Genomic DNA, 23,504 nt, shown 5'->3' with positions numbered 1-23,504 from the left:
CAGCATTTGTGTCACAACAGGAAGCACATGGAAGCCTTGTTTAAGTTTTTAAACAATGACATATCAGACGTATTTGATCGACACCGGTTTTCCACCGGCCATTTATTTGTTAGATCTTAGGGGATTGAAAGTTATGCTGTGTTCCAGGACAACTGAGCGGCCTAAATCTGGATGTATGGCCACCCTACTTTAGGCACATACAAAAGGCTTAATCTAAGGCTATGAAAACCAAATGGTTTATATTTCAAAGTGATTATACACTTATCCAAACATACGTAGGGGCAGCATATTCAGTTTCTCACACTGAAGCATTAAATTGTAGATATCTCAAGCTGTCTCATGGATAGTCATAATTTAGTGGAAATGAGCTGTGACCCACATTGAAAAGTGACATTGAGGACTGAAAGTACACTTGTAGATAGAAGGAGTGACAATACTGATTTTGACAGATATTTGTAAAACGTATCTAGACCAGCAATAAAATAAATAAGGCTTGCAATATTCTGCAGCCTCATACAACACTTTCACAATGATTTGGACAGGAAATGAGGAACACAATTGCTGTGGGTAGTTCTCCTTACGCCACAGTAAGAGTATGACAAATAGCTGACGAGTATAACAGGACGCTGATGACACGGCCGTAACACGATTCTAATCCGAAAGGCGTTCTTAGTCGAACTTATCAAATTTGGCAACCACACAGCGACACCGCCCAGAATTGTTCCAACCAATCAGAGCGCGACTTTCCCCCGTTAGACCAATCAGCGGATTCAAGAGGCGGGTCGCTCGGACTGTTGCTAGGGTATGTCCCTGACGGCTCTCACCGTGTTACACCAATCAAATCACGCCTCACTGCTTATCAGGCTGCTGATTGGCTGATACACGTCAAAGAGCCCGGTCACAGTCTCCTCTCATTAGTCAGCGGTGCCGTCAGTCACTTGGCTGAGTTGAGGTTCGCCGCTGTTGATAGTGTAGTTTGGAGTCACCAAGACTCAGAAGTGAATATAGCAGGGAGAAACACATCTCCCCGAAACAGTTATTTTCACTTTTATTACTTTATGACATCCGTGTAAATAGGTTATTTTTTTCCCCATTTTTTAAAATATATATATATATATAAATAACAAGGACATGGAACTTAATTCTCTTCTCATTCTGCTGGAGGCTGCAGAGTATTTGGAAAGAAGAGACAGAGGTATTTCAAGTTGACAGTGATTATGTTGTCGTGATTGTTTCGCGGACGGTGTAAAATACTGAGACGTGAAGTTTTGAACGTGTCCTGCCACAGTGCAGGTATGATGTCACTTTGTAGACAATGGGACACAGTGGACACTACACAGCCTTTATGCTTACACAGAATAACTGCAGCTCGTGATGTGAATGGTGTGTGCACGCGCGTGTGTGTGTTGTTGTTGTTGTTGTTGTTGTTGACCGTGTTTTGCAGCATTATTTTACACAGCGCGGTGTTTATGTGTGTAAACAAGAATGACATTGAAATGGTATGATAATGGCAGATAATTACATGGCTACACGGGGCTTGTGTTGACATGCATGTCTCTTGGAGCAATGTGGCGTCAACGCGTGAAACTAACTTTAATTCATATGTGTTTGTGTGTACAGAGGCGGAACATGGTTATGCGTCTGTTTTGCCGTTCAGTAGCGACTTTTCCCGAAAGAAAACGAAAGCATCGCCAATTTCCAGAAAAACTCAGAACAATAGGTAAATATTTCTGTTTTTTTTCTTCTTCTTCTTCTTCGTTTCTTTCCTTCTATTTGACTGTGTCCGTGTCAGCTCATGACACACACACGCACACACACACACATGCACACAGAGCTGCTGTTTTCATGCACACTGCCATCTTTCTTGCTGCCTGGGCTGGGCTCTCTGTTTTGGTCTCTCCAATAAACACTGCCACGCGTACACTGTCAACTCTGCTCTCTCTCTCTCTCTCTCTCTCTCTCCCACACACACACACACACACACACACATAGTTCTAAAACACGCCTCATGCTGATAGACATCACACCCAACACACGCACACAACCCTTACTGTCTGTCTCACCTGTGCAACACTAGGATTTGCTCCATGTTCATGTGGTGTGCGTGATTTTGTCACTTTGCATTCTTTTTGCGGACACTCACGTAGCCTAACCTTAACCATCACTACAGTCTTAACCCTCAAAAAGCCAGTTAAAGTTAATGTCCTCACAAAGACAGAGTTGTTTGACAGTTGGTCCACACAGCATATTTATGACATGACATGCACAGCACACACATACACACACACATGAAGTGCTCATGAAGGTCAAAGCTTCTAATCAAGACATTCAGATGATTTTCATGATCAAAACAAGAGTTTTTGGCATGTTTCTGTTGAGACACCAGCCTAGCATTAATATATTATATACTAACATTGTCAACCAATCTGCCATTTTCTTGGAATAAGCCCAAAAACAAACAAACACATTATCTTTCAGGCTCTTCAATGTGATTTAATCTGTTTTTCGATTGATACTGAATAATAATTGAGTCAGCACCAGTCTTTATTGAGATAGTTGACACACTGGACGGACCCTTTACTGTCCTCACCCTCGTGTTTAGGATTTTGAACTCAAGTCAAGTGATTGTGCTGCGTGATGTCAGTCCACTTTCATTTGCAAGAACGAGAACACGACATCTGATAAAATAAAACCAAAACTATTGGGTGTAACGGTAGCGTAGGGAACCCTAGTCAGTCTTATTTCCTCAGTAATGAGTCTGAGAGTTACATCATTGCACACACAGCATGTTAACCCATGGTAGCACTGTTGTAATTACACTCCTTTTTAAAGCATGTGGTTTTGTTTAAAACATTCTCTGTATGCACTTGCCTTCTTCACATACCGTTAATACACAGAATGATATAGTAAGTGTGTGTGCGTGTGTGTGTGTGGCAGGTAGGTGTGGTGGCTAAAACAGGCACCTACACATTGCGACAAAGACAGGGTTTCATGCACCAGACCTGCGTTTCCCTCATACTCTCCAATCGCTCTACTAGTTTTTTCAAGCAACAACAGGATGCTTAAGGGGACAGTGAAGTTAAAAAAGAAACAAAAAAAACAAGTTGAACTGAAACCGTGTCTCCAGTTGAACAGAAGCTTGTTCATTTCTTGTCGCATAGAACAAAAACTGGTGTTTGTTACCGAGAGCGTTATTCTTTGTGTTTAAAAAAATCAGCTGAGAGCTTATTTCCTTACACAGAAGGTAAAAACCCTGGTGAAGTTTCCTGGTTTATTCGTCGGCTGTTGTGACATTAAAACACAACTGAAGAGAGTTTTCCTGCTTCACATCCTCGTCACACTAAATTTTTGAAATCTCTTCCTGACTGAGCTTTGGCAGTTTTATATCCCGGGTTTATAACATCAGACAACACAGACGTTTGCATACCACACCGTCCTCTTACATAACATGTAAAGGTGTGAGTGTTAACTTGCTATTATCACTGCTGCATGATTTCCTGGTCTTTGCCTGGGATATTCCCTCAGTCAAACTTCCTTCACGGCGAAGAAAAGCTGTGTGTTGGTCTTTTGCATCAACATATCCGTGGCAGTTCAGCTTCCTCTGCTTGCTCTTGAATGATTCTGTGAAGGCGCCACATTATCCCAGTTGCAAGGTCAACTGTATCCCCGTTGGTGCAGATGCCTTGGCCTTTCCTGTCACAGCTGCGAGAACTGCTGCTTTCATGAGCTGGAGGGCTCTCGAACAGTGGAAAATCGGAAAAAGCTTGTTGTCAGTCTGGTCTTTTGTTGTTGCTGTTTTTGTTTTTATTGCCATGGTATCCATGACAGCCTTGTGAACAGAGGGCCTGTGTCAGATGGACTACAGTGTCCTCCTCGCTCCCAGCTGCGCATCATAATAGATACTCTCCTCAGAATAGCCCACACGCAGAGGAATTCTGTAGCGTCTAGGCCTCCAGACGTCTGGCTGTGTTCTTATCCTATGTCCATGCTGCACTTCAGTCAGCGTGTAGCAACAGCAGCAGTGCGTGCACGCTGTTAGTATGGATACGAGGGGGTGTGCGTGTGCGTGTGCCTGCTCCACAATCGCTGACTAATGTCACACAGACAAGGGGGAAAACAATTTTCCGCACTGGGCTTCATTTTTGCTCTATTAAAGTATTACACTACTAATCTCTTGGCACATTTCCCTGACTGCTGTTGCTTGGCACTGTCTTTCAAATATCTTGCATTCACTAACCCAAGCGATCACCCTCGGATTGTTCACGACGTCGTTACATTAGTGCTATCATGACGCTCCTCTTTACCTTTTGTCTTGTTGCTCTTTCAGGTCGTCGCACAACGAGCTAGAGAAACACAGGTAAGGTGACACTTCTTTGACCTACACTGCAGCTCTCGTGATTATCTGATTTGCATGCATGACTTTACCTTGCACTGTTGAATTCCTAACATATCAAATGAGGGGTTTACGCTCTACAGGGAAATGTCAGATAGATTTCGCTCTGTCAAAAGCACGAGATTGGATCAGAGGTCATCTTCAAAGGGCCACAGATTTAATCAATTACTTCCTCGTGTCTGAAAATGGATAATAAGCTCATTTCAAAGAGAGCCTTCATGTTGATGACATCTGTTTCCATTGCTGGGATTGAAACTTGTTACCTTGTGTGGAAGGGAATCCTGTCAGTAATGTGATAATTCTGCCTAAACTGCTGCTGTGAAAGGAGGCGGGTTGAATCTGGCCTTTGATGCTCATTTGTCCAACGTGAGACTCACTTTGACACACTTGTCCCACTGCAACTCAGAAACATACTGTTCACGTTCCTCCCACAAGGGTACAGCGCTCGGCTCGCGCTAATGTGATGCGGTTGCTCATTAGAGGCACACACATCTGCTTTGACTTCATTAACACATCCAAAGGGACGCAAGTCCGCATTGTGGTGAAACACAAACTTGGTAGAAAAGGCAAAGCAGTTTGTCCGTCGTCTCAGTTTGGATCGGTCACCAGTGCCACGCCAGCTCACTCTTTAAAAACTGCCAACCCGAGGATTTCGAAAACAGCTGATGTGACCGAAGGCATGTGAGCCGAGGCTCAGATGGGTGTGTTAGGCTGCATGTGCGTGACACACTTTCAGCCACTGTGAGGGATTGGCTTTTGCCAGTCACATGTCTGATAGTGTGAGTAATGGCTGTGCACAGAGCAGAGAGGGACAAGTGCAGACATATTCCTCTCTGACCCGAGACACCGAGGAGGCCCTGAGCTGATTACACTGCAGGTGTGTTGAGACACATCAGTTACCAGTGACGGGGCGTCGCCGGTTACCAATAAAGTGACGACCAGTCAAACTGACACTGCCAGTAAAGTGTTCCATAATCAGTTTACTCACTTCCCTTGTTATCACAATTTCCTCAGGATTCTAAAAAAAGCCCCGTTTGCAGCGTCATGACTGCAATGTTAATACATGTGACTTCTGCTTGTTACTATGCCAAAGAAAAACATTTGTAAGGGAAATTCTGCTTTTAATTCTCCCTCTGCTCTGTTGTCATGCTATATTCTATATATATACATTATGTCATATTAAGATATGAATCATTGCATCGATTCAACGCCACATTTAAGTTGTTGTTTTGGACTCTTTATCGGGACGGGTGGGGTTAAAAAAAAAAACTGTATCAAGAACACCTCCTTATTTTCCCTGCTTGCTTTTCCACTCATGAATGCTTTTTAAGGATACATTTCCACCTACTTATTTGTAATGACAGCTCTGCTGTGACAAGGTATCACTCTGATCGTTTGCAACACAAAGCCCTTAAAAATTCAATCCCTGTCTGGGCTTGTGGCGTCAAATTACATTGTCATTACTCCAACATACAGGTGTTAAAGGGTGAAACGGGGACTTCAGGCCTCGGCACAATCACCTACAGTGCAGTACATACTGTATGTTCACCTACTATAGCTGTTCCACTAAATAATAGTGTTGTCAGAACGTTGATTTAAAACCAGTTCTGATACTATACGGTAATTATTTAGACATTCCGATGTGCAAATATTCACATATTCATTATTTCTTGGTTTTTAAGCTACTGGTTGGATAAAGAATAGTTATTTGGTCCATGAATTCCCAAACCTTGAAATGATGATGTTCTTAAATGTCTTGTTTTGTCTTCCAACCACAATTATTCACGATTTCTTAGTTTCATGGAACAAAAGAAGACACTGAAAAGTCTTGAAGCTGGATTTCATTATTTAAAAAAAAGACGATTGGATGATTAATCTAGCAATCCATTAATAATCGACTGATTTACTTTTTCCTCAAATTTCACAGACCAAACGTACGATTAAGCGAAACAACACCTAGAAACTAAACATTCATTTACGACCGCTGTGGTTGTGCTACTTGATCGAAACCAAAACTAGATCCAGTGTTTTCAGTGTCCTCAGTTGATCTCTTGTCTGTCTGTCTGCTGATTCATAGGAAAACCAAAAGTCTCCAGCTGTCCAGTTCAACTAGTTTATTGACCGTGTGACTAGTTTGTGGCCTCTGGTTCAAAGTACTGCGTCATATATCATGAGTTGAGTTGAGTTTCGCGTTCCTCGCAAACTCCAGGGAGGTTCCGCTGTTGTTGTTCGAAGCACTGACTCACTGTCTTTGTTTGGTCACGTGACGTGTGTGTTTGTCGTGGCAGAGAGACACCCTTTCATTGTATGTGCACAAGCTAGACGGGCGATGGCTGTCGTTCGCTGTAAGACTTTAATCAGTCGAATCCGACTTGGCTGTTCAGTATGAATATTAAAGGATTAATGTCATTTTGAAGAGCCAGATTTCTGGTTGGAGGCTCAGGGTGGCAGCGGAGTTCACGGAACTATACTAACAACAGATATAGCCATAACTATATTATATTGTTTTAATAATGAGGCGCCTACTCTAGTGACATCCTGTGCTTTAAAGGAAGTTCTCTTTTGTAAGTAGCTTGAAGCTGACTTAGTCCAGGACATCTGAAAAACATCATCAAACATCAAACATCATCTTGGGTGTACTGGTTGACCCGGAGCATGATGAGTAATAGACCAAGCCTGAATTGTTGTGGTTTCTATTTTTAAATTCCAGCAGACTAGACATTGGAAGTGTATAACTACCTGCCCGCCAAATGAAAACAACAACAACAACAACACGGTTTTGTTTTCCTGGAAACAGAAACGGTAAATGCGATACAGTACATTTATTTGCACACAGAGAGGAAGTACGGTCTGATCACAGGTGGTCACAGACACGTCGAGATGTATAAGAGGCACGTGGGAACTTATGCAGTTAGAGAAGTTAGAGCTGTGTGCACAAGGGATCAGATCACCTGAGATGCATGTTAATGCCAGGTTTGAGCAGGGCCTTAATCTCCAGGCTGGCCGGATGCCAGCCTGGTCCCTCAGGATTGTTCGTCCTCACACAACCTGCTTCTCTGCTGCAGGTTGAGCGCTGCTGTGACAGCTCGGCGAAGACCATCCACCATCGTGGGTAACTTTTTTTTCTCTCTCATTGCACGACACAGGACAGAGCTGCAGAGCATCATCTTGACGTTTCTGTGAAACTGTGGTCGGCCTCTGATGGCATTGCTTCCTTCCCATTTCTGACACCTATGACGACTTGCTCATGCCACAAGCTTTGTTTTTTTGTGGGTTTAAACTGCAGACGTTTCGTTTCCCACGTAGCATTTGTTTACTGGAAATCAAGTAGCACGGGGCAGGGCAACTGGTGCGTTAGTGGTGCTTACCTCAGTCGAAAAAAAAAGATTTACAGTTCTATTTTTATCAGTCCAGACGCCACCCATGACAGTCAGGTGATCTTAGTTTCATTTTTGCTCAGCATTTGTAGATTGATTCAAACAAACAGCACATACAGCTGAATGATACCTGTTGAACTTAACTCTAAATGTGTCTACTTCATGGACACAGGAGCAGGTTCTCAGTTTGTCATGGTCCAATGCTCTCCCTAATTAAATTTACTCTGTGTCTTCTCCTTCCAGCTGTAATGAATGACTTATTAGTTTTGTGGAGCCTTTGTTTGAAGTAAAACCTGCCTGTATTTGTGTGAGAATGTGTCTGTTACAGCCCATTCTGGCCAGTGGGAATGTGTTTAACTGGGATGCAATTCTGGGTCAAAAGACTCTGCTCTGCACGCAGGTTTTTATTGGCTTTGGCCAAGATCGATTAGCAGTAGTGGCTAATTCAAGACAATGCAAATTCCGGTGTCATTTTCGGTGCGATGTTAAGACACACCTTCTTCTTCCAGCTGTTTGCGATGAATGTTTTCAGTAAAACTTACTTTTATTATAGCTTTATAACAGATTTACTTGCCACTGAGTTTGATAGAATGTTACTGAGCTTCATTGCTCGCACTGCTGTTGTTGTTTTCTCCTTCCTCTGACTCATTTTGTTTCTGGTGCATTTAGTGAAGCCACATTTCATGCATGGGTGAGAAAAAAACACACACAGGGATGGTGCTTTTTTTTTTTCTTTTAGCACGTTAACCCAGGTTCAAAATTACCTGCCAATTTTAGTGTGAAAGAGGCTTAAGCCCAGCTGGGGAGAAGCAGCACTTAACTGAACTGTTTGAGTTATGGCAGCAACACAGCCCATGTTACTTCACCCTTGTACCTTCTCCTCTTTCTCCAGAGACCACATCTGTTTTTCTGTTATCTTTTTTCCTTTAGACTCAGTCTTGTGCCTCTGGTTTTTTTTTCCATAAATGTGTCTGAGTCAGCAGAAACCTGAGGCAGTAAAGGAGGAGAAAGGTCCTCTTGTGCCCATGCTCAGTCCTTTCAGGAGTAAATCTTCCTCCGTGACCGAGAATTAATGTGCAGAGGTGTTGAAGGACATTTTAATGTGGAGTGTAAACTCCACAGTCACTGTGAAGTCAAGGTCATATTAATGTCCACCTCCTGCTTTCAAATGTGAATTAATTAAATGCCTTGTTTGCCTCGTACATTCTGCCTATTAAACAAATTGTGTCTTTACTCTTGACAGTTTTTGGTGTTTAGCGTGGTTTATCACATGCTCACATGATTGCATGTGACTTTTTTTTTTCTTCCTTAACTTCCTCAAATGTCACTCTGTCAGTTACATTCCTCACAACTGATTTACCAGCTCATCATTCCAGCCTAATGACTAATGAGTGACGCACCGTATCTGCTCTCATGTTGGCCGTAATTGGCGTTTACAGCAACATTTAAATTTCGACATGAAATCAGAGCTACATTAAAGTGGAGTATTTTTTAATATTTTATTTAGCTGTAATGTCAGTAGATCGTTAAAAATATGAATGAAGGAGAAAGCAGTTTAGTGTAACACGAGGGAGAAAGATGTCTAATCCTCACAGTTAAGAGGCTGGAACAAGAGAGTGTTTAGAATTTAGAAAGTTGCTCCATTTACAAATTTACTACCAGAGGAGATACAGAGTAAAATTTGGCCTGCCAACTAATAAATTCTTGGATTGTTAAACAATTTGATGCAAAAATACAGTTAATGCAATAAATTAACAATGCACTATAATTCCAATGAAGTCCTGCTTACTGGTATCACCTTAAGATTCTCCTCATAACCTTTTGCATCATTGTCCAGTTTGCCAATAACAGGATCTGTCCAAATTGTGTCACATGTATTACTGAAGTCAGTATGGACACAGCGCAGTCTTGGTTGTAACTGCTGAAAGAACCGTGCACAAAGAATAACAAACATGTTGGTTAGCAACAGCGGTCACACAAGACCGCTCCGCCCAGAGGTCACCGGACACTCACTCTGTCGTCATAACCAGCTGTGGTCGCTGCACGTAGGAGATCCGCGGATGACTGTGTTTGCATGCAGTAGGTTTTTTGGTGGGTGTTTGTTACACACATGCACGGAGACATTTGAGTCTAGTGAGCGTAGACCTACATTTGGGTGAGAACATTCCTTCTCCCTCTCAGGTGTCGCTGCTGCAGGCTACACTACGTTTCTGTGTCAGTAAACACGGCTCATCGCCGCGGAGCAGCTGATGCTCGTAAAAACAACTGTGCAGAATGCAATTAAACGGGGTGTGTGTGTGTCTGTGTGTGAGGTGTGTGAATAGCTTTAACGCTGCAGTGTTGTTGATATTATGATTCTGCCTCCGTTTGGCCTCTGTGAACAGCAACAATGTAACATCATTTGTATGCCACGTTCTTCATCTGGAAACAGGATACACTGTCAGACCAGACCAGTGGAGGTTGCGGGTGTTTGAAACTGGGGAAGCTCATTTCATACTTACATAAACCCACGCAAACGAACAACTAGAACAAGAAACACAGTGTATACAGTACAGTGTACAAGTACAAACTAACTGTACTCGGCTACATCGCCGAGCAAATAACGCACAACGACCAGCTATTTGTCTCCAGACTTCTCCACACAGGACTGAGGCCCACCCACTGCTCCATTGACTCTGAGAGAAGCTGAGCTTCAGTGGAAGTCGAGCTCACCGCAGTGAAAAAAACTACTCCGTGTCGTCCCATAGAGAACAGCTGAAGTTGAGCTTCGAATGGTTCGAAGACAAAAAATCACGTAAGACGATCCGTCGTCTGTGATAAACAGCTAATCGCGTTCTAGCGCACGTTTTAGTATTGAAAGGTAAACACGACACAGAACATTTTTTAACACATTTTAGAGGAAGTTGAGCTTCCCTTGCTGTCTGAGAGCAATCGCTACTGGACCTGACTGAGGAAGCGTTTGTGTGTTCAGCAGCAGCGCAGGGGCAGGCGAGGACAAGAAGAAGAATTCTCCTCAAAACCTCCATCTGTCTTGACCTAAAACATCACTTTCTTTGTACAGTATAAGAATGTCGATGATCTGAACACCAATATACTGATGTTTGAATGTAACAGACATAAGTTATGCACTATTACTACTAAACTACTAAAAGACAAGAATGAAAACAAGAAGAGCAAGAAGGAAAGAGCGCTGACTGAACCATTCATGGTTTTGGGCCTGGGCCCTGTGTGCCTGAGGATGAGGGTGGGGCGGTGGTGGTGGTGGGGAGGAGGAGGTGAAGATGTTTTTGTGTGCTGTCAAAGGGAGAGACGGGAGGCAGTGCAGGACGTGGCTGCTCTATATGACAGACAGACGACTTTATGTGTCGAGCAGGACATTCAGGTCAGCAGAGAATACACACATACGCTGGAATGTAGAGTTAAGTAAGAGAGGCGGTTTAGGGGGAAGAGCTTGTGGGTGGAGGGGGGTACACAAAACTAGCGGCCCGAGCATTACTAGAATGCTCAACAGCTGCATCCACATTGGCTATTGCTTGTTTTGTTTGCAAGCAGAGGATCATAATTGAATATTTGATAATGCAATAATGCAGTGGCTCCGAGCTGCAGACTTATTTTTTTTCTTTTCTTTTGACCACTGTCAGAACTTGTATAAGTCCCTGGGTCGTAATTATCTTCAGAGACTTTTTCGCGCTTGTTTTTCTGTCTAATAACTTTTGAGGATGTGGAAGATTAACTTTTTGTGTTTATCCTCTCTTAAACTGTCAGATCGATCTTGCGACCCCTGTGGGCGGATCCCGATCCTCAGATCGGACCAAACCTTTACAGTCGACATGGAAGCTGGAATCCCCTCTCATTCCTGTGTTAATCATTGACGAGGACTCATTATAAAAGCACTGTCAGGAGGAATGTGTTATCGGGCTCACTGAACTTGTCCCCGCTGATGCACTGTTCAATGCATGCAGCGGCGATAACGTCCGGGTCTGTCATTTGGCATTGTATTGAAATGGTTTGGAGATGGAGAGGGACGCCTTTATTTAACCCCCCCGTCCTGTCTTCTTGCTCACACTCTCTCCTGTTTCTCTTTGACGTCTGTTTTTCTGGTCAGATGTCTCAGCTGAGGAAGGGGTTTTGTAAAGATCCATGTCCACATGGTGAACAGTTTCAGTGGCCTGGCATTCCCTAGCACACCCAGTGGAAACTCCACTTTGTTATAATAGGGGACTACGACGATATGTGTGAACAGCACACTACCTAATTCTGTGGTTTCCTGTTGTTTAATCACCAGTTACGCGTGCTCCTCTTTCTTTTGGAGTAAATCTCTAAGTAGTGTAAGTCGGACTGTTCTAATGCCGTGTGCTCAAATTTCTGCTTGCGTGTGAGTGCAGAGTTACATGAGCTCCATGATCCTGCTGTCAGGAAAATGTGTTTATGGGGGGACTTGTATCCTTCTGTGTCACCTCGCCGTTGCCACACCACACAGTGGGTGGGTGTGGCCTCCTCAATGACAGAAAACAAACTCAGCTTGTCCCAGACGACTGACATTTCATAGCACGGTGATAAAAGCCTCTCATGTCTCGCTGCGTGTCTCGTTGTGCGTCTCGTGTTTCACTGGCATGGTTTCATATGAGCCACTTTAACGTTGTTTTTTTCTGAGACATCACATCAGAGATCTGTTAAATGTAAACATGTCGAGGGCAGGGGGCGTGAAGGTGACAGCGGGCCTGATGAAGTGAGCTGCTGAAAGAGCCAGTGTTGGTGCGCGTCGTGTTTGTCGGCTGGTCTCTGCATCAGGCCCCCCGCGGCCCTCAAACCTCCCGCCATCTGCCTCGTTACTCCCCAGAAACCTGCCCGCCAGATGTTGAGCCACTCCACTGGCAACCCCGAATTCCACCACCTCACCATGGTGATGCACACTCACGCAATGCAGCCCCCACTTTCGCTGCACCAAACAGAGCTGTGCTGTAAACAGACCGACGACACGCACAAGGTTTCTGCTTTGACAAAGTAAAAGACTGAGAGACTAATTTAAAGTTAGTTAGAACCCTTTCGAATTTCAAAAAGGGGAATAGTTGAATTATAAACCCAGTTCCTGTTTTAACTGTGCCACTTTATTGGTAACTAAAACTGAAAGGGAGCGTTTCCAAAAACGATGGTATTAATCCATGATTGCGATTTTGTTTATTTTTCTGTTGTCGTATTTCCACATTTTAGTAAAGAGTCATTAATACTGATGAGCGTGATGGCTAAAGCTGAACAATCTGATTGAAAATCTAATTAGATGCTGTTGTCATGTCACACTTAACAATTTAATTTAGAGACTATGGTTGCAAAGGGGTGGAAGATGCCCGGTAAATGTCCAGAAACTTTTTTGGGAATTTTGAAAACATTCCAAATGGGAAACATCCCATGGGAATTATGGGAACATTTTTGCAGCCTTATTAGAGACACAACTTCCAAATTGCATTTTGAGGATAAATATTTGCTTTGTGCTTTAATCACAGACGACCAGCCAGGGTGTAAGTCAAAACAACACCACTCTTTTCCTTAACTTCGACGGCGAACAAACCGAGTCAGCTCTGGCTGTGTTGTGCTCTGACGACCCTTGACCTTAGTTTAGCAGGTTTGGCTCTGTGCCAGACAAGTCACTCTGTGGTGTGCATATGGGTTGAGGAATGTGCCGGGCTGCAGCACGCTCATTAAGACAGAGCAGCGAGTGAGCAAGACTGCAATCACCGGAACAGTGTGTGTTAGAAACAGTAAAGCTGTAGCTTGTGCACATGCTTTCATTTGCATCCATCAGTCGTACACAGGCTGCTGTGGATAGCGAAGTGACACATCTCATCGTCTCTTTTTCCTTTTCCGAGTCGCAAAGTTTGGCCATATGTGTGAGAAAGGCCTGGTTTGTACCCAGTAACCTTGGAGCTAAGTCAGCAGTTAAAATAGCTCGTTCCACTTTCAGCAGCGCGCAGCTTTCTGAGCAAAAGTTCCTTTTATTTTCTCCTCTGTCTCTGCTTTGTTTTGGCACCGAGCCCTCGGTGGAGAGGGAAGAGGAGGGGAGGGAAGGCCAGAGATCAGACACAAATCATCCCGTGGTGCTCCACACGTGAGAACAGTCAGGTGGTCATGTCTCTGCAGACATGACTCCAGAGCAAATAAGATAATATTACGTCCGTCCATGCAGAGAAATAACATGCAACTTCAATTTTGCAGTCTTAGCGAGTTTCATTGCCAGAATGTATTATTATTATTGTTATTTAAGGTGTCGAGTTGCATGCGCTCCACTGTGAAAAGCTGAACTTGTGCACGTGCTGACTCACAAACATGAAATGTGCCTTTAACTCTGAAGTGACAAGCACACCAATAGTCTCAGACTGTGACACTATTCATGACTGGAATATCAAAAGAGGGTTCTATTTTCAATCCAGACAAATTTCATGTGAATCGAAACCATGCAAACTGTATGCGCGGCATTCGTCTGGCGCGGCACTTTGCACGGCTGTTTGAGCCAATTTGATAAACACTGCATGACCGGGGCTGGGCTGAGGAATAACAAATGTGAGTGAGGGGAGGGCCCTAACTCCAAATCAGCTGTGCACGCTGAAGAAAAATAAGTGAGTGGGTGTCTTGTGGTATGGGGAACACGTGCTGCAGGGACACACACCAGGACACATCTCATCGATATGCATCTGAAACATGAAGCTTTCCTCAGGCAGGGCACAGATAGAAGGAAGATGTGTTCAGTTCATGTTAGTGCCAGAGAGGCTCTGCCCAGATGATATAGAAGCTCAACTGACAGGTGTACATTGGATTATTATCACCATTAAAGGGAGGAGATAGTGTGATGTGAAGATCATATTCTCTGTGAACCGTCATATGGACATTTTTTAGCTTAGGGGAAAGCACTCATTTGCCGGAAAAATGAAATGTGCTGTTTGTTGTGTAAATATGAGGCAGCAACGTGCACCACAGAGAAAAGAATAACAAGGCACAAGTTGATGATGAAAATAAAGAGCACCAATAGCCGTTGATACATGGTGACATTTCATTGCTGTTAAAATTATTATTGTAAATGATGTTGTAGTTTCCTCATCAGTCCACATTCCTCCTCGAGCCACTGGAAGTGGGAGGGAAGTTAAGTTCACTGGAATTGATTTCATTGCACCAAATTTTTATTGCCCCACTGCCCTCAATTGTAAATATTTAGTAGAAATTCAGGTGTTTTGAGGGCATGAAAACAGGCTGATTTAAATCAGTCTATTTAGTCAGTCCATTTTCTCTCATATCGTCCCCAAAAATATATAATATATACATAGTTCCCGGAAGACTGCGCATCACCTGGCTGTGGCGTGACAAGTTGTCTACGTTTGATGAAAAGAAGCAGTATATCTGGGGGGCTTTAATACCAAGCAGTGGAGGCGTTCACTTTTATTTTTCATGTGGTAAAAGCGATGGAGAAAGTGCATCTGTGCACATTACGGCTGTTGCGTGCCAGGTAAAATATGTGGTGAGCATACAGGTGGGGCCCGTGATGAATACGTCTGAGAACAGCCAGAGTTTTCTTGGGGTGTTGGGGGGTAGTCAGGCAGAATATTGAGGGCAACGCCTTGTTTTTGTTTTTCATTACAAGACAGGGAGAGGGAGGGAGGGGGTACAAGATGGTTGCCCATTGGCTCAAGTTACCCTTTGGATCATGTGTATGGAGTACTGCCTAGTGCAGCTGAGCACACTGCACTCAAAGAGCCCTTTTTTCAACCCAAGAGAAAGTCATCCACTTGCTCGGACCCCACTCCCTTCCAAAAAAACACCCCTCTCCCCACCGTGCTGCAGACCCCCAGCTCCTTCCTGCTTGCTTCCCCTGGCTGGACTCCAAGTGCTTCATGTGGCTAGACTGGGGCAGGTTGGAGGTGGACCCCCGCCCCGGCCCTCAGAAGACACTTGTTTTCCAGTGGGATGAGGGTGTGTTGATGTTGGCAGGGTGGAGCAGAAGGGTGGAGGTGGAGGGTTCAGCGGATGGGGGAGGCGGGGGGGAGCTGCCTCCTGGGAGGAGAGGAAATAAAGGAATGAGTGCACTTTCACACGCCCTTTTTGGGGAAATTCAAACGCACCTGTAGAGAGGTAGCGATGAATTTGAAGTTGAGAAATCGTTTAATCGATTATTCAGAGAAACTGTTGTGCTTCTATAGCTGCAACCGATCCCTCAAAAGATGCTTAAATCATTTAGGACGACTATACTATGCTAAGTCCTCGAAACTCTTATTGTGACAAAAGGCCATTCTTCTTACGTCTTACTGTACGCCATGTGATAAACACAGGTGACACCCTTCCTCAAAAACGGGGTAAAAATAAACAAACAGGGACTGTGTGTGTTAAGATTGTGGTCTTGTGAATTAGCCGTGGTCCCCCGTGTGCTCGACTCAGAGAGCTTCATTTCTCTAATCAGGTTTATTGTGGTTGCAGTGATGGCCAGGGGAGACCTTGCATTGTTGGAGTTTGTTTACTGTTCAGCCAGAGTTAGCCAAAGGAACCAGAGAAAAGGGGGAAGGCTAGTCCAGAACAAAGAAACTGTTCATGGACTAGCCTAACTAATGGAGGATTGAAAGGCCTTTATGAACAAAGTTGAATGGACCAAGGACAGAGAGGGGGTGTAATCTGCTGATAAAAATGTTGTGAATAAAACTAGTTCTTAACATTAATCATACAAAGTCACTGTGTGACCCATACGGAGATTAACTTTGTTTCATTGCCACTGTCCCAACACTAAATGCTGCATCTAGTGTGTATTTACTTGCTGGTCCAGGGTCGCTGGCCTGAAGGCTTTTGGCAAAGAGGCAGTGCTTCTGAGGTCACAGTGTTGTGTCAGAACACATTTCTGTTCAACTCAATCTCGGTGAGTATTGTTTTTTTTGCACCTGTTGACTGAGGTGAAGACGCTTCTCTCAGTTTTGGGGGCACAAGACACAGAGGCTGTTAAATAAGCTGTAAACGAAGCAGGAGTGAGGACACCACAGGGAAATGTGAAAATCAGGCTAAATCAAGTGGGTCTGGACTGCAGATTGTCCGGGTCAACAGGATGTTGTCATGAGCATTTCAGCTGAGAGGTGGCATCTGCAAACTTTGTCTTTATATATATATGTATATATATATATATATATATATATATATATGTATATGTATATATATATATGTATATATATATATATATATATATATATATATATATATATATATATATATATATATATATATATATATATATATATATATATATATATATATATGTATATATATATATATATATATATATATATGTATATATATATACACACATATATATATATATATACATATATATATATGTATACATATATATATCATGATGTTGCAGTAATGTATTGTGCATGCTTGTTAGAAAGAGTGAGTAATTGCTGGTGTAAAGTTAGAGTTACATAAAAATGAAGGCTACGTGCCGAGGACTCGTGTGAATCTTTGAATGTGTGCCACATGTGTCTGTGTTTTGTATCGACGTTTCCTCTTTTCGCTGTCATGTTGTCGCGTTGTGTTATCATGGGCCTCTGTAATGGACTTTGGGCTGATTGGTTTATTGAACATTGCAGTGCACATTGCAGAGCAGAGCATGGAATTGAGACTATTTATGTAGTGGAAACTGTGAGAGTGAGTCTGTGCTGGTTAGAGACGTATACTGTCATATATACTTTTACACATTTACTGACATGAGGACATTTGCATTGCCGTGTGTCGATATGAAAGTCATTTCCTGGAGCCTCTGGAAACTTTGCACTTGTGTCACCACAGACTGTGCACCATGTTAATACTTCAACATGCATGCATGGTTATACACGCAAGGCCCAAGTCATGACTAAAACAGTCCTGTCATGGAAAAAGTCCAGAGTGTGAGATGTAGTGACATCTAATGGTAGGAGTGGACTCCTCTACTCACTCACTCTCCCTTTCTCAAGTGAGTCAAGGAACTACGGTGGCCTGGGCATACCAGAAATATGCAAATAGTCTTTCTCTCCTCTCCCAAAGTAAACATCTGCTGCTGTAGAAACATGGCGACCTCTGTAGAGCAAGGCGCTGGCCTAAAATACATCTTAAAGGCTTATTCTATGGCTATAAAAACTAAATTATTTTTATTTCAAAGTGATAATACACTTACTACACAACATACTTCTGAGTAGTCTATTCAATAAACCCTCATCCTCACAACACTGGAGTCAAAGTATATGAGGAACACATGATCATATGTGGATAAACTCTTTCAGCCTGCATGTGTTTGAACCTTCTGACTTATTTGCTAAGTCATCGTGTGCTTGTGTGTTTGCAGACGTGCGAAACTACGGCTGTACTTGGAGCAGCTGAAGAAGCTGGTGCCTTTGGGTCCAGACAGCACCAGACACACCACACTGAGCTTACTGAAAAGGGCCAAGATGCACATCAAGGTACTAAAAAAAAAAAACTGCTGCATGAAAGAACCTTTTTGGCTTTGATTGGCTTTTCACAGCCATCATTTATTTATCAAAGAAAATTTCCTCACAAAAAAAACAGCAACCCGAGGAGACATCACCAGCAAATCATTTATATATATATATATATATATATTATATTCTCAAATTGTAATATTCAACATACTAGATTCAAGATGAATGAGTAGTGAAAATAATAAAATGCCACAGTTCTAGTATTGACTCAAACTTCTGCTCTGTTTCTACCGTTTCCTCTAGCTGTTTGGTTTTCTCCCTCGCCTCCCTTCAAGTCCCAAGACAAGAACAAATTAACAAATGAGTAAACAAAGGGACATTCGATGGCTGATCTTAAGACAACTGCACGTTTGGTTTGTTTAAAGTCAACTCCTCGTCAACGGTTCATTAACTGTTCTGCAGTACACACACACACACACACACACGTGTGCATGTGTGTGTGTGTGTGTACTGCAGAACAGGAGCAGTGACAGAGAGAAATCCTCACAAAACCTAAAAACATCCACGTTTGCAGACTGTCATTTGATCTGAAACCTGGTCAAGGGTGAGAAGAGTTTAGGAAATGCTGTGCTCATGTTGGTGTTGACAAGCAGCAACAGTGTGGTCGGTGGAAAATCCAGACCGAGCGAGTTTTAACCCTTCATTTCCTGTTTACCGTGCATGTCCTCCATGCTCAGATGAGCCGCGCTTATTATCACGTCACACGTGTTTGGCTTCTCTTTGATTCACCACGAGAACTTTAACATGCAAATAAGTGCAAAGTTGAATGAGTTTAGTTTAGTTTTACTCTCTTAGGTAACAAACCTCACACAGTCATTTTTGCCACTTCTCCACGACATGTTTAAATGATGCTGAATGTTCTCAAGTAAAATTCCCTCAGTGGTCAACCACCCTTTTACAGTGTGAGATTTTTGGCTCCGGTGAACATGATCACAGATGCTCGTGATGTCTGTGTTTCTGCAGAAGCTTGAGGAGCAGGACAGGAAGGCTCTGAATGTGAAGGAGCAGCTGCAGAGAGAGCACCGCTACCTCAAACGCCGCCTGGAGCAGCTCTCGGTGTCAGGCTCCGTTGAGCGCATCCGCACTGACAGCATGGGCTCCACCATCTCCACCGACTCTGAGCAAGGTGCGTCAGTAAACCAGTGGGATTGAATCTGAAGGGACTGATCTACGATGTAATGCGCAGTTTTCCTTTTGGGAATTTAAGTTGAGTTGAAAAGCAGGTCTGTACGTGATAATACACATATTTATCTAAATGAGTTGTACAGTACAGACTGTACTGTTATTTAACCAGTGCCTAAAACACAGATTAATTCCACATCTACTGTATGCACATGAATAACGAGTGAGGTGCTGACACGTTGCTGTCGTTGGCTCAGCTGTTTGTTTGGCTGTTTGCATTCCTCTTACTCTGAGCCACACTGTGATTAGAGAGAAAAGCCACACGATGATAAGCTCCGACCTTGTTTGCAGGTGATGCTCCGGGGTTAAAGGGTGACACCCTTGGCTGTAGCGCCGGTAAAGATAGCTGTCTTCTTGAGCTTAGCTGTGGTGTGTAGAGCTCAACAGCTTTCATTCTGCACGAGTGACACAAACACCAATGTGTCGGTCCCCTTCCACCGCCGCAGGTTCACTTTCAACCCTCATTACCTTCAACACTGATGTGGTTTTCAGATCAGATACAGCCTTTTCACACATTCAAGTAACGGTCACGGCTGTGTGTAGGTGAGCCATTAAGTCAACAGAATCACACGTCAACAGAATCCCTTCCCATTCGCTTCGAACGGAGCGTTGCAGAAATGAACTGTGGGTCCGTTGCTCTGCTCCTGTTGAGAAACATTCAGCTTTTTTCAAGTGGCGACGCGAGCGTCAGACTTAGCTTCCCATGACATGCTTCATCTGGACTGGTGCACTTATTCTGGATGAGGTCATCACAAACACAGTTTATCAGTGGACGCGGATTAGCTGTGATTAGGGCTGGGCGATATATATCGATATTTTAATATATATCGTTATATTTCTGTAACGAGATATAACACGGGCCAATATCGCTTGTATCGATATAATTAATTTTGCGTTAAAATGACAATACATGAGCCGCAAGTTTGCACCGATTTCTCCTCCCCCTCTCCCTGCGTCCCTACACACACACACACACCGGGGCGTCGCACCCGTGGGGGAGGTGGGTGTTTTAAATTCCACACTTTTCCCGGTGAGAGGGTTCAACGTCGACACTTTTTCTGCAGTTTTTCCTCAGTTTTGCACAAACACCTCACTACATTTGCCGCTTCGTTTCTGCGGCTGCCTCCTCTCCCCCTCCCTCTCCCCTCGTTGCCTCAAACATGACACCGAGTGAGTTTGAGTGTGACCGGCTGATGATTGGCTGTTCTGCCTTAAGTCCCGCCTCTCTTGGTGTGTTAGATTTATTGTTCAGCTCGTGCTGAGGAGGCGGGACCTAGCTGGTTCATAGTTCACACACTAACAGAGTTTTGCCTTATTTTCCATTACTGTCAGTCAGTTTTGGACATATGAAAGCCCACAGTTGTAAATATTGATAATAAAATATAAGACATTATTTAACTATCATATCAACATGTGAAATAATTGAGAAAAATGTTCAAACCCAATTAAGCATTCATTTTCACAGATACAATTATTATTTTATTAGTCATGTTTGTTCCAATTTTATTAAGTCCGTTTTAATTTCTGTTAAAAATTGTAACGGTGTTGTATTTTTGAATTAATGACTGTATATTATTGTCATGCAGGAAAGAGATTTGTTTTATTTTTTTCAAGGAGCATTTTAATTTTAACTTATAATGGACTGTTTGTTTATTTTTTAAAGGGTTTGCCTCTGGAAAACATTTGATCTAATATGCTATAATGCTTTGGGGGAAACCGAGCTCGAAATAACCACGTATACTCTTTTCTCTTTTTTGTGTGCAGAGGTGGACATCGAGGGCGTGGAGTTCACTCCCGGTGAGGCGGACAGTGTGGACAGCATCAGCGACGGCGAGGAAGAGGACCACTACAGCCTCCAGAGCAGCTCCAGCGACACCAGCTACACAGCCACACATTCCCACAGACTGCAGCCGCACCACTGTTAGACACCAGCTTCCCAGCCCATGCCTTCCCTCCGCTCACCTTACCTTCCCTGACCGCTTTGCCATCGCCAACACACCGCCACACACTACCGACATCAGACCGGTCCACGAAGGCGGTACACCCTGAACAAGTTCCTCCTTTCCTGGCCCCCGGGTCTCCAGGAAGCACATGGGGCTGAAATGCCACTCAAGCCTTCCTGAATCAAACTACCCACCCCTCCCACCTCCAATCCCTGACCACTGACCCTACCTCACCCAACTGTATCCTGCCTGACCCCGCCCCTCCTTACATGCCCTGCCCTCACCAGCCCTACCTAGTGTTGCCGCAGGCTCAGACAAGAGCAGAGTTAGTGGTTTTTATGGGGGATGTCTGTGGTGTGGTGGTCAGCTTTGATTTGTTGATCAGGATTTTCTGTTGTGCTTTTTGTGTATGTGCTTGTGCAGGAGAGAAAGAAAAAAAACAAGCAAGGTCGTTTGAGAGAGGTACAGGTTGGCAATAATTCACAGACGAGGCTTTGCACTAGGTTTGTGACGTTAATGCCAAAGTTCTACTGCTTGTTCTGCGTTATGTGCCACATCAGCACCTCTCAAACAGTCACACATCGTCCCTTTACACAAAGAGATCTACACGAGTTGCTAATGCAGAGTTTCTGCTTATTTCCAAAAAAAAATATCATTGGACTGCTAAAGAAACGCTTTAAGGAACTTTTTGATTTAACTTGTCGATGGTCGACATGAGAAAAAGCAGCCAGTTAGCGTAGTTTAGCATAAAGCCTGAAAATGAGGGGACACAAAAGGGACTGTTAAAAACTATTTATCTGCTAACAGCACTTCTGCAGCTCTTGTTTGAACTCAAGTGTAAAACATTAAGTTTACAGCTAAAAACAACAAAACAAGATTGTGATTTGTTAGCTGTTTCCTCCATTCACAGTCTTTTTTGCTAAACTAGGATAATCTGCTGAAGGCTGAAGATTATTGTGAATATTCCCTTGGTTTACACTTCTTTAGAAGGCTCTCAACGCAATACAGTGCTCCTGCAAGAGCGCCTCCAAAAATAGGACGAGTTTAACAGCTACCTTTATACGTGATGAACACATTCACAACCAAATGCAGCCAATTCTTTGGCTAAAAAAAAAACAAAACAAACACACTGAGGAAAGTTCAGCTGTTTTTAGACAGCAAAGTCCAGAGTTTGCTGCAGGAGACTTTCCACAACAAACCGCGCGAGAGGTGACAAGTGACTTAGGACTCTTAGGAGCTGGCAGAAGATCTGCAGTTTCAAGAAAATGTCTGGAAGCAGCTTTCTCCCCTTCTGTTTGCTCGCCTGACCACTACTCCACACTACTGACCACTACACTATACCAACCTATGGTGTGGATGAACTACTATGCCAAGAAAAGCAAGGAGTTGCCTGAAAAACTAAAACTCTATTCCTTATAGATTGCTCCTTATCTTGTGTCTCAGTAGCTAATTGATGTAGCAATAAATAAATACAGGTGGCAGGTGCTTCCTTGGAGACTCCTGTGAAGCATAATGAGTTACGGGAGAGTTTATTCTTTACTTATACCCTTGAGATGACGAGTGGGCAATTGTGAGCTGTTTTCAGACATGGACTCGAGGCATTTGATGAACGCAGCAGGAGAAAGTCCTGAGGACATGTCCTCCCAGCTTAAAAAGGGGACACTTGTCTGTTTACTCACTGCGGATGATCTGGACTGTCTCCTTCTGCGCTCTCACATGATCTCACTCAGACATTATGTGGAGGGAGCTGGCAGGACAATCTCCAGAGAGTGTCCAGACTTCAGTGCAGCTACGGTCTAAAAGCAGCCACAGAGAATAGACCTGTAAACAAATGTGTCTGATTAACAAGTCAAAGCTGTAAACATGCAAATCTCTTACCAATTATTCTCTATAGAGGTTCGTAGAAAGTATAAAACTAACATTCAGTTAAACTTCTAATTTCTAGGGACAAAAAAAAAAAAGAAAAAGACAAAATGAACCAACTTCTTTTCTCTCTCTCTCTCTGCTAAATGTTCCTTTTTTCTGGAGCTTTGTCGGCACGGCAGAAAACCAGTGCAGACCAAACTCTCCTTCGACTCACTATTGACAGAGGAGGCACTTTCTGTTGCTC

The 23,504-nt window shown here is 43.4% G+C and overlaps 1 protein-coding gene across 1 annotated transcript; it reads left to right on the top strand.

Annotated features, from left to right (window-relative positions):
- Positions 1–946: 946 nt before the first annotated feature.
- On the top strand, positions 947–22,250 carry mxd4 (MAX dimerization protein 4). Its single transcript, XM_044027618.1, has 6 exons — positions 947–1,195; positions 1,621–1,720; positions 4,328–4,357; positions 18,116–18,230; positions 19,233–19,395; positions 21,216–22,250. The coding sequence occupies exons 1-6, from the start codon at positions 1,132–1,134 to the stop codon at positions 21,374–21,376; spliced, it is 633 nt and encodes a 210-aa protein (XP_043883553.1). The 5' UTR covers positions 947–1,131; the 3' UTR covers positions 21,377–22,250.
- Positions 22,251–23,504: the final 1,254 nt, after the last annotated feature.

This window comes from Solea senegalensis, linkage group LG6 (assembly GCF_019176455.1).
Source record: "Solea senegalensis isolate Sse05_10M linkage group LG6, IFAPA_SoseM_1, whole genome shotgun sequence".
NCBI classification, from domain to species: domain Eukaryota; kingdom Metazoa; phylum Chordata; class Actinopteri; order Pleuronectiformes; family Soleidae; genus Solea; species Solea senegalensis.
Note: the sequence above shows the minus strand (reverse complement) of the source record. Positions and strands in the feature narration are given on the sequence as shown.